Genomic DNA, 11,938 nt, shown 5'->3' with positions numbered 1-11,938 from the left:
TTAATGAGGAATGTGGTTTTATAGTTATTGGTGTATATACCGTAAACTATAATAAATTACAAAAATATGTTCAAGTTGAGGTGTAGATATCTCGCTATCTTTAAAGAGATTTAGATATAATCTACATCGATTCAGAAGTAATACTCTTGACTTGTTTCTTTCAGGATACAACATCCCAACAACGTCGTACAATTTAAATAACTCTGAATTAGTTGAAGAGTCTAATGTTTTATCTAAAGAACACTTTCCTTCAACATATAATTACTCGCTTTTGTAAATTGAATTAATTGAAGTCATAGAATATTTTTTTTGTCTAAACTCTCTCTTTTACTATACTAATCTCAACATAAATAGTACTTCTCATCTTTTTCACTCTATGTTTTCTTGCACTTTTTTTTGTATATAAATAAAAATAAGACCATCATTATTATAGATGAGAAATTTTTTATTGCAATGAACAAAAAAATAATGGGATGGTAAATTGAATAAATAAATGGTCCAAAAGTTATATGACATAATGAGGTAGAATAATGAGTGAAATAATAAGTTAGTGGTTATAGGAGTTTTGGGGGAAATTATGGTCCTTTCATGGCACAAGAAACGTAAGAAACAAAGGTAATGAAGCACTAAAGATACATCAATATGTAACACTTCATTGCATTTCAATATTAGCCAAATTAATAATAAAATAATATTAAATTGCTTAAAAATCAACAATTTTCCCCTCATTTTAGTAGTATGATAAGAGGGTACTTTACAATTTAGTTGAAGGTAGATTATTATGCATAATGAATGTGTGCGTTGCATTGAACCTCTATTTAGTAAAACGATAATTTTTACTCCAGAATCACTAGTGGTCTCAGACTTGAACGATGACTTATTAAGGGAAATAAAGTATCACTGCTTATACATAGTAATAACGTGTTCACATAATTAAGCTTTCATAGTCAGTACATTACCGTCTTATGCTATCTCGATTTTCATGAGTATTTTTGAGAATAAGCCCAATTCTCATAGAAAGCGGTCTTTCTCATTCACATAGGTGAAATTTGTCAAGTGTGCTCATGTAATTCCAACACCCCACTCATATGAGATACGTACTTTCATTAAAAGTTCACAGACTCAACCTCCACAAATTATTAGAGGATAAATGCACTCACATCATAAGGAGATAATAAAAAATAATATTAGCTTATTTCTAAGGAGCCATCATATGATTCGTTTTTTCCATTGAACCTAATCATAGGATCTCTAATCCCCAGATTGTTTTCTCATATATGACACTGTAATGACCTATTCCATCATTACTGAGAATATCTGCAGTAGATATATACGAATCTCATTCGTCATAGGGTTAGGGATCAGTTCCGTGGTATATAACTGTATTAGTTATGAATTAAGGTCATACAATTCCTATCACAAAGTTAAGTTAAAAGTGTGTTACTGATTTAGTTTCGAGCGTAAGTTTAAACTAAGGTCAACTTCAAACGGCCATATTTTTGTCTATAATGAATTAAGTGGCTCGTGACCTATCGAATTAAAGGTCTATAACTCTTCTTTCCAACGCCACTAAGTTTGCGTCATTTGGAGTTTGGAGTAAAATATTATGACCATTTTACTGAAAACTGTCTGTGTTGAGGCCGCCATAGCGGTAATTAGGTCTCCATAGCAGGGCCTCTACAACGGGCTATGTATAATTAAATGTTATTTTCAGATCTAAAATATTATTTTACTTTCAAAACTCGTCAAAGGTCAGCCTTATGCAAGAGATGGGCGATTTCTTCGGTTTGCTATTGATTTCTTCCTTCAAGGCAAGTCCTTCCATCAATTTAACACTCTCTTGATTCTTCAATCCTTAAAATAACATTAGATTGATCATGGTTGGAGTAGAAAGTTGACTAGGTGGAATTTTTTGGTATAAAGGGAATTAATTGGTTGGAAATCTCTTAAATTTGAATTAGTGTTGAGAGATTATGTCCTTAAGACTAGAAATTGATTTCACCATTTCAAAATATAGGGGTTTTGAGTAGATTGGAGGGTAGAACCAACAACAACAACAACCAGTGAAATCTCACAACGTGGGGTCTAGGAAGGGTAAAGTGTACGCAGACCTTACTCCTACCAAGGTAGGACGGCTGTTTCCGAAAGACCATCGGCTCAATAGAAACATAAAAAGAGGTCAGATAAGACTAAGAAGTTCAAAGCGATATGAAAAAGCAAATAATGAAAGCGACAAAGATAAAATAGAGTAATCAAAGTATAGAAAGTAATAGATAATAATAGAAATCAGAGCACAAGAAATTATAGTGCGCTAATGCGCCTACTAATACGGAAGAATAACGAGACTATGTACTAAGCCTTCTACCTTAATATGGGTCCTCCACACCCTCCTATCTAAGGTCATATCCTCGGTAAGCTGTAACTGCGCCATGTCTTGTCTAATCACCTTTCCCCAATATTTCTTCGGCCTACCCCTACCTCTTATGAAACCATCCATGGCCAACCTCTCACACCTCCGCACTGGGCATCTGTGTCTTTCCTCTTCACATGCCCAAACTATCTCAGTCTTATTTCTCGCATCTTGTCTTCCACCTAGGCCACTCCTACCTTGTCCCGAATAGCCTTATTTCTAATCCTGTCACTCCTGGTATGACCACACATCCATCTCAACATTCTCATCTTGGCAACTTTCATCTTTTGAATGTGAGAGACCTTAACTGGACAACACTCCGTCCATATAACATAGCTGGTCTAACCACCACTTTATAGAGCTTGCCCTTAAGTTGTGGTGACACCTTCTTGTCACATAGCACACCGAAAGCGAGCCTTCATTTCATCCACCCTGCCCCAATAAGATGTGTGACATCATCGTCAATTTCCCCGCTGCCTTGCATGATAGACCCAAGGTACTTGAAACTACTTTTCTTTTGGATAGCCTGGTCACTAAGCCTAACTTCCGCGCCAACCTCCTGAGGTGTCTCACTGAACTTGCACTCTAAGTACTCTGTCTTGGTCCTACTCAGCTTAAATCCTTTAGACTCCAAGGTATGTCTCCAATCCTCTAGCTTAGCGTTAACTCAGTTACGAGTCTCATCGATTAGGACTATGTCGTCCGCGAAAAACATACACCATTGCACCTCACCTTGAATTTGTCACGTCAATCCATCCATCACCAAGGCAAATAAAAATGGACTAAGAGCTAATCCTTGATGCAACCCCATCACAACTAGGAAGTGCTTTGAGTCCCCTCCTACTGTCCTTACCCTGGTTTTGGCACCCTCATACATGTCCTTGATCACCCTAATGTACGCCACAGGTACACCTTTAGCCTCTAAACATCTCCATAGTATCTCTCGTGGAACTTTATCATAAGCCTTTTCTAGGTCGATGAATACCATATGCAAATCTCTCTTCCTCTCCCTATACTGCTCCATCAATCTCCTCATAAGATGGATGGCTTCTGTAGTTGAGCATCCCGGCATAAATACGAACTGGTTCTCTGAAATAGACACGCCTCTCCTATAATTGTTATTATTAGATGATTTAGCCTTTGAAAACATGAAAAAAGGAAGATCATCAACGAGACAACTTACTTGTTACAGCAGCTTAGCGCCCAGATAGGCTAAGTTTCTTAATCGAGTAGGCTAAGCTTGGCGCCTAACTTGGAGTCTTTTTAATTAAACGACAAACTCATGTTAAGAAATGTTGAGTCTTTTTTTGTTATTAAATTTTAACCACTTAATTACTCAACTTCAAATTATCATTATGCATTAACTAATGTAACATTTTCTTTTTGGCTTATGAATTCAATAGAGATTTCATTTTCATCTAAATATCTCTTTATTAAGGTACTAAATAGGATCAATATTTGATCATTTTCGGGAACTTAATTTTTTTTATGGTATTTATTTTGTAACTCAAATATTTTATTTAGTAATATTTACGTAATCTCTAAAAGTTGTGTATTCACTGAAATAGGTTACACGTAATGATTTATTCATTCTCTCTCTCTCTCTACATACATATATATATATATATATAATACAGTATACATGTGCAAAACATGTACACCAAACTAGTTTGCTTAAACTTCTAAATGTCATATTAATTGTAGGGGGGAAATGGGGGAAAATAATTAATTTTATCCTAATTTAGTAAGTGATCAACTAATATGGGTCAAATACTTTTAGTAAGATGCTCATCTAATATGGAATGAAAGGAGTAATATTTTGAAAATTTTACATAAGTATAATATATTAAGAAAATATTTACCATTTATAGCAATAACATTTTTATTTCAGTGGACACTTATATACATTTATAATATAATTTTAATACATATTAGCGAGAATAATTTATAAAACACATATAATACAAGTTTTATTCACGGATAACATGTTTATCACACACTTTAATATACTTATAATACATTGTATCAATTTCTTACTAAACAAGCATAAAATATTTTAAAACACTTATAATACATTTATACTGTATGCATAATTCACTTTTAATATACGACAGATTTATCATAATATTGCTATGTATTGTTATAGATGACAATAAATAAAAAGTACTACTAAAATTAATAATTATTTATTAAAAAGTACCAATCCAAATAATTTTTTCTTTTTCTTATATCCTTTATCATATATTTTACAACTTCTTAATTTTATAAAGATAATGTAATAATAATTGGAGGAAAATAGGAAAAGTCAAATTCCAAAGTGACATCCTACATAATACAAAATCAGCAAACTGTCTTGTGGGAAAAGTCATCAAAACGGTGCCGTTATGCTCATCACCTTCCTCTTAGGAATTCCATAACCCTTGAAGCTGTTATTCAGTAAAAAAGAAGATATAAGTATACACAATGGTGCAATTTCTTGCCCTTTAAGTTCCATTCCTAAGATACCCAGTTTTATTTAGTCCTTTTACTTGCCATTTTTTGTCAAGTTAGTGCAAAAATGCAAGTATTCAGGTTTTCCTTAAATTCAATCAAGAACCGCTCTATGCAGACCCTAAATACATATGAAAGGTAAGGTGCATTTTGTATAATCTATACTCAATCTCACAGTGTTGAAATTTTATGGGTTTTGGTTTTCTTGAATTTTTATGGGTAATTTGTGTTTGTTTAACTTTTTTCTGTATTCTTTCTAGCGTCATTGAATCATGGAAATTTTATTGTTTGGTTTAGTTAGTCTTTTTTTTAATTATGCTTTTTGTAGTGTTGTGACTCCAAATAATCCGTGTAGGCTGTTAGTATGTTACTAATCTACTTAGATTTTGAAAAATTTGTGAGAAGATTGTTCCCTTTACGAACCTCAAACTGTTTGGTTGTTGGAAGGGGGAAGCATTAGCAATATATTTTCTAAATTGGGGGAAGCATTAGCAATTTATATGGCCGACGTGGAGCTAGTTATATCTTTTGCCTTAAACTTGAACACTAGAAATAATTATGTTGAGAGTACCTTTGCATAGATGATACTAAATACAAAGCAAAATTTGAAATGTCTAGGTTAAAATTCCAATAGTATGACTGTTAGAAACGTGCAACTGTAAGTGGCATTATCGTTAAAGTTGCTTTTATGTCTGATTTCAACTATAACATGGCTTACTAAAGTTCCTTTGATAAACATTGGTTAAGAAGTCTTGTAGAATTAAAACCGGTCTTACCTAATGCGTTACTTGTGGTGTCTTGGGTTCATGAATTTCAATTAGCAGTAGGGGAGGCTGTCTTGGATAGATAGATTAAACATGCTATGTGGCTCATGGATTCCTCCAAGAGACTTGGAGGGCTTCTTATAAGGAAACTTTGTGAAGTTTCAATTTATGCTTAACAACTCTTACTTCCACCCATAACTCTGTACTTCTTGTAGTGGGCAACTTTCTTTCTAGTCCCTTAGACATTTTGCTCATTGTAAGGTTGTAAGATCCATCATGATACTCAGACTTGTAGCAACTTGCAACAACAACATACCCAGTGGAATCCCATTGTGGGGTGGTGAGTGAATGACTAGTAGCAACTTCCATCAGGAAAATAAGGGAGAACCTTATAAGTCTAAAATGTTGCAAATAATTACTACTGCCTCACATAGAGGCTAGGTTGGGGATGCTTTAGTCTTTTGTTGCTTTGAGGAGAGGGGTTGAGGATTGTTTCACCGCAAGTTAAAAACAACTGTAAGTTATCAATTTTCAGAAGCTTGATGTGGAATTCCTTAAAGTAACTCTCCTTCAGATTTAGCTTTTGTAAGATTTGTGACTCATCTAAGGTTGCAGTTATACCTGTCCACAGTTTTAGTTGGTCGAGAGAGTGTGAACTTCATGTGACTGCAACGTATCGAAATGAAGATGACACTTCCACTGTTGTGGGTAGGGGAGTGTAGATGGAGCTTTTTTACTTCTATTTTCTGCAGAAAACGTCCATTTTGAATGCATAAAATGTATCTATGAGGAGAGATATGCATAATGCATTACCATATGAGTGATTAAAATGGACTTAAGAGTTAAGACAATTCTTTTTTTCATTTTGAAGTTTACTTGCAATTATCCTGGCAAAAGAATCGAAAATTTCCAAGAAGAGAGGAACTCTATATAGACATTCACTTCAATTATAATTAGAACAGGTCGTTTCAAGCCTTATTCCTAAACAAAGTTATGATGTATTGATGATGCAAATCAATCCCTGTAAGTTCGTGTGATACTTTTTCGTGATACTGCTCTCCCCCCTCAAAAAGAAATGGGGGAAAAAAGAGAGAAGAGAAACGACTCAAATACATGTAGAACAGGAGGATAAAACCATTTCAATTTCGAATCATGAAGTGCGCTGCAATTTTTCTGATTACTTGTTTCATGTGTAGGTTTATCCCACCTAAGCGCTTCCATTCAGCCAGCTGCATGAGATCTGCTAGAAAGACTTATGATCCGCCTTTATTAACTGGACCATCCCCAACATCAAAATCTTGGAAACCTTATTTATTAGTATTGCATTTGAACTCTATTTTCCTTTTGATGTGTTTTGTGACTGTTGTTGCATGTGCTCTGTGCGGTTGTCTATGGCTCCTTTATCTCAGTTGTCCTCATCTTATTTCTACTTTGCAGCCTGGAGCTATTTTGGGAGGATTTGGTGGACTGATCCTTTTTCTTCATTATAATGATGAAAGGAGAGCAATTCCAAAAGGTGGGCTCTGTTTTGTTTTATCTAAGCTTTATTCGTCTTTCAATCCAAATATGCCTCAATCCGATATGCCCTTTGAATGCTGGAATTAACTCTTTAGATGGAAACAAAAAAAATGAAGAAACAAATTAAGAATGTAGGTGTGTAGTGATTTAAAAAGTCTATAATCCTCTTTCAGAATGTGACATTCCATAAAAGACATAATAAATGTTGGAGTCCATATGTTGTACTGCTTCCGTACCTGAAAAGGTGTACTGACAGTGCTTGAAAGTATCATAGCTCCTTACTAAAAATGGTTATCAGCTTTTGTTTGACAATGGAGCACAAGAGCTAAAGCCTCTTTTGATTGCTAAACTTCTAATCTACCAGAAGTCCAGAACTACAGGCTAAAATTATTTCTTCCCAGAGTCCTGCTTATCATTGAGCCAAAAATCTGCATACTGGATTTGTTGGGCGTTGCTAGACTTCTCATGGCAGTCTCAGTATCTTTCTAGTTTAAATAGAATAGTTCATTGAACTATTTACTCTCTTCTTATGTTTCCTTATCAGAAAGTGTTGGTATACTTGTCCACTTGAATCATGTTCTTTATGGAGTACCATGTGCATTTACTTTCTGATAGTTTTGTAGTGCCATAAATATTAATGATTGGTATACAATATAAAGTTTTCATGCCTTTCAGGTCAAGGTGAGAAATTTGAAAGAAGTGCAATCCAAGGGCCAATCATTGGCGGCCCTTTCAGCTTGATTGATACAGAAGGCCATTTGGTTACCGAGCGCAACTTGCAAGGAAACTGGGTTCTTCTCTATTTTGGTTATACTTCATCTCCTGATGTTGGTCCAGCAGAAGTCCAAAAGATGGCTAAAACAATTGATATTCTAGGTTCAACTGGGGTTCTTTGAATGGATATGATATTTTTCTTATTTACTGACTTATGTTACTGATGTTATTATTTTCTTTTTGCTTTGTGCTCCTTTCTGCTTAACGTAAACAAGGGTCAAAACAGGATCGTCATAAGATTCTCCCAATATTTGTCACAATTGATCCTCAACGTGATAAACCTTCGCAACTTCGAGCTTATCTTAAAGGTCTGGATCTAGCTTCTCTGATCTCTCTCTCCTAGGCTCTGGAATGGATGTGTTGTTGAAAGAATTGTGGAAAGAGATCCCAACCAGGGGCGTGGGCTTGAAGAGAAAAGAGTTCAATCCTATTGTTGTCTCCTTTCATTTGATGTTTATTTCCTACACTTCAGCTTTGCTGATTTTATTTGCATGAAACACAGAGTTTGACCCAAGAATAATGGGATTAACTGGACCAGTTGCTGCTGTTAGACAGATGACACAGGAATACCGAGTTTACTTTAAGAAGGTTGATGAAGAAGGAGATGATTATCTGGTAGAATCTTCTCACAATATGTAAGCCTCAAGTCCTATATATTGTCAAATAAGAAGCACTCTCCTTACAACCATGGAAGAATAAACTCTCAGTTTCTTTTACCTGCGTTAGAGCAATTTGACAGAGTCAGACATGATTATTGATGTAATAGGTATTTGGTGAATCCAAAAATGCAAGTAGTTAGATGCTTTGGTGTGGAATACAGTGGGGAGGAACTGGCTGATGCAATAGTTAAGGAGCTAAAGAAAGCTGAGACATAGCAATACTCGGAGTGGATTCAAAGTAAGTACATCATACTTAGGTTAGGTTCTTATATTACCCTTAGATATCTTCATCATCATGTTTTATTCAATGGTTTCTAAGTGTTATAGTTCATTTTTTTTGTTCTAAATGTATAACTTCATTACAGAAAATAAATATACGTGCCAGTAACCTTGTTTTTCCATTTTCATGTCCAGGTCTTCTCCATTCTTTGTTAAATGTTGTATCATCATCCTTTCGGCCAATTCATGGCTATCTGTACCTGGTGGAATAGTCGAGGTGTGTGCAAGCTGGCACAGACCCCACCTTTGTATAAAAAAAGAACAGGATTTCACTTATCTGCATAAGACCCTAAAAACTTTATATTATGAAACATGAAGACAGTGAAATAGGGACAGAAATCCTGCTAAATTTTTGTCAATAATGAAAACACAAAGGGAAAAGATTGTAGATTCTATCAAAAGTTGTTCCTGCAAAGAAAAACACGCAACACCAATAAATTCATGAGAGATTATTCTAAAAAGGCTCCACTAAGTCACGTATTGGTTATAGACTACTTCTACTATTATAAAACCCATACGACAGACATGGGAATGGGCCTTTTTAAAAAATTCTTTTCTCTCCCAATAATGATGTTGTCAGTTTCTTTATTGTCTTGTTTTAATCCCAAGTCTAATATTACATTTTACTGTAAAGAAGTTAGGGAAAAAGGTTGATCCATGAGTTTTAGTTCTATTTTATATTTGTAACAACACATGAAAAATGTCACCAAAATGTTCTATTGTCCCAAATATGATGGCTGCAGAAAATCTGTCATTACTTAATCAAATTGCTATAGCAGATAGCTTTTAGTATGTAGAATATGTTTTTCTTTCATTTTCCTGGAATAAATAGTGGAAAGGACAGTCCGCCTCCAACCTTGACGTTGGGGGGTCCCAATCACCAAGGGAGCAAGTAGGGAAAGAAGTCGAGAACAACGGTTGGCTTCTAAGTTGAGTGGAGTCCGTCCTTGGGGTTTAGCATATCAAATGAAAAGAAAAGAAAAGAAAAAGTGTTGCCTGCAGAATGAATGTCAGCTGCAGATTGATTACGAGTTTGATGCAGAGTTACTTAATAAAAGCAGTCAAGTATTGGAAAGGAGCCACATCCTTAGTTCTTTTGCTATCATAGAAGAACATTGTATTTATTATGTGGGATTTTATGGGGAGATTAGATCTTTTTTATGAATCCAACTAAACCACCCCTTAGTGTATGAGCAATATCAGGTACGGTACGCCTGTGTGTAAAAATAGCTTGCGACTTATAGCCGGAGAACATTACCAGGTTGATTTGCACTAAGCTGATACTTTTCTTAACTATTATGTCAAGTGTACACATTCATGGAGCTTGTTGTAAAACATTAGTTCTGTCTTAAGAGTTATAGAGATGAGTGAAAATCCTACCTTCAGTACCTGGGAACTTCTGCTACATGATATAAGATGCTACTTTTCACTATTACAAGTAGCAGCTATTCTTTTCACAGAGGTTTAGAAGATGAGAATGAAATTACTTAGCTTTCTTACCTATACTAGAATTTTAGCTCTGGTTTCTCATGATCTATCCCAGTTTTATTGAATGCGAGGTGGATCCATTATATGAATCCTGTAATTCATTTGGCTCTATTTATAGCTGCTATGTTCAAATACTCAAAAGTTGATGTTAACATATGTCTAGGAGAGTATGTCCCGACATATTCATTTGTTATGAGGATTTATGGCAACTTGACTACATTATCGATGAGCCTACGGTAAGTCTCCTCTTTTATTCATGTTTGAGACCAACAATATAAGCTCTCATAGAGCACAAAGCTTTTCATGGAAAAGTTGATTGAATGATTATGTTTTTTTTTTTTTAATTTAATGGTCGAATGATTTATGCTTGGCCATTAATTTGGAGATACAATATCCTGAGATTCAAGCCTTGGAAACAGCCTCTGGCAGAAATGCAAGGTAAGGCTGCGTACAATTGACCCTTGTGGTCGGGCCCTTCCCCGGACCCTGCGCATAGCGGGAGCTTAAGTGCACCGGGCTGCCCTTTTTTTAATATCCTGAGATCTGCTTCTTTGTGATTTTTCTGTTCGGACCCTCATTATGTGAAATTGTTCTTCCTGGTGAAGTAAACTAATCTTCCCCTCTAGCAATATTGATTTTTGACTGAAATTTTATTATGTATTGTACTTGATTTCCGAAGGGGTCATCATAAACTTGCTTACTATTGTGAGTGGTTAAGGTTACATTCTTACAATTGACATTTACATGTCCCATAATAGTTGCATCTTGTATGAATTGACAATTACATGTCCCATAATAGTTGCATCTTGTATGAATTGACATTTACATGTCCCTTAATAGGTGCTCATGCTTGTATGAAACCTTTCTACATTCTTACATTTGACATTTACATGCAGACGTTCAATTTTTGCCTATTGTCGTGGAGATTTAAGGACCTTTTCAGCAGCTGAGTTCGATGAGGAGGTGGGTTCGTCATCTCTCAACAACTTAGTAGTTGGGAAAAAGTACTGAACAGAAATTTCTCTGATGCTAAGATGGTCAGAGGCTGGAAAAAACTAGCAATATCTTCAGATAAAGCAAATTGCTTCTGATACTTATTGCCACCTCTTTTCTTTTCTTTGCTTAATGAATTTGGACCTAGTCGATGGGTAATACAATAAAGTAGGTTGCTGTTTGGTTGCCTAGCAAAAGTTTCCTTCTATAATTAATTGAGATCTGACAGAGTCAAGTTTGAAAACATTAACTGAAGAGGACTTTGATGTTGCAGAAGGGTAACTTCTTGAATGCTTTGGGAGCATGAATTTCAACCTGAATGTTGACAAAATAGCTAACTTTCGTCTTGGGATTAGTACAATGGAAGTGGAAACAAGAAAATGAAATTCAGGCAATGTTAAAAAACATGCAGACCATTTCAGTTGAATTTTGAGTTTCTATCCTATTTTTTCCACAGAATTCCTTGAATATGCTCCATTGAGAGTTGATAATTCTATACTCGTCCATATTAAGTGAATTATTTCCAAACTAGTCTCCTAGAAAATGTAAAGTAATTAAAATCT

At 35.1% G+C, this 11,938-nt stretch overlaps 1 protein-coding gene across 5 annotated transcripts; it reads left to right on the top strand.

The window, feature by feature from the left end:
* The first annotated feature begins 4,767 nt into the window (after nucleotides 1–4,767).
* LOC129902594 (protein SCO1 homolog 2, mitochondrial) lies at nucleotides 4,768–11,845 on the top strand. Of its 5 annotated transcripts, XR_008770119.1 has the most exons (10): nucleotides 4,768–5,038; nucleotides 6,861–6,981; nucleotides 7,102–7,180; nucleotides 7,858–8,058; nucleotides 8,172–8,264; nucleotides 8,459–8,591; nucleotides 8,723–8,853; nucleotides 10,546–10,618; nucleotides 11,279–11,345; nucleotides 11,650–11,845. XR_008770119.1 is itself a non-coding variant. In XM_055977924.1 (8 exons), the coding sequence occupies exons 1-7, from the start codon at nucleotides 4,968–4,970 to the stop codon at nucleotides 8,829–8,831; spliced, it is 807 nt and encodes a 268-aa protein (XP_055833899.1). In that variant the 5' UTR covers nucleotides 4,768–4,967; the 3' UTR covers nucleotides 8,832–8,853; nucleotides 11,279–11,621. The 5 variants fall into 5 exon arrangements, 2 of the variants coding, with proteins under 2 accessions (XP_055833899.1, XP_055833918.1); XR_008770117.1 differs by lacking the exon at nucleotides 10,546–10,618 and having other exon boundaries at nucleotides 11,650–11,842; XR_008770118.1 differs by lacking the exon at nucleotides 11,650–11,845 and having other exon boundaries at nucleotides 11,279–11,621.
* The last annotated feature ends 93 nt before the right edge of the window (nucleotides 11,846–11,938 follow it).

Source organism: Solanum dulcamara, chromosome 1, assembly GCF_947179165.1.
Source record: "Solanum dulcamara chromosome 1, daSolDulc1.2, whole genome shotgun sequence".
NCBI classification, from domain to species: Eukaryota; Viridiplantae; Streptophyta; class Magnoliopsida; order Solanales; family Solanaceae; genus Solanum; species Solanum dulcamara.
This window is presented reverse-complemented; position numbering and strand designations above follow the sequence as displayed.

Bases quoted from the DNA above. Each gene is read 5' to 3' on its own strand.
- LOC129902594 (XM_055977924.1), top strand. From the start codon at position 4,968: ATGCAAGTATTCAGGTTTTCCTTAAATTCAATCAAGAACCGCTCTATG. The intron at 6,982-7,101 runs GTATTGCATTTG...TCTACTTTGCAG, and splicing joins CTTGGAAACCTTATTTATTA to CCTGGAGCTATTTTGGGAGG. The intron at 8,265-8,458 runs GTCTGGATCTAG...CATGAAACACAG, and splicing joins ACTTCGAGCTTATCTTAAAG to AGTTTGACCCAAGAATAATG.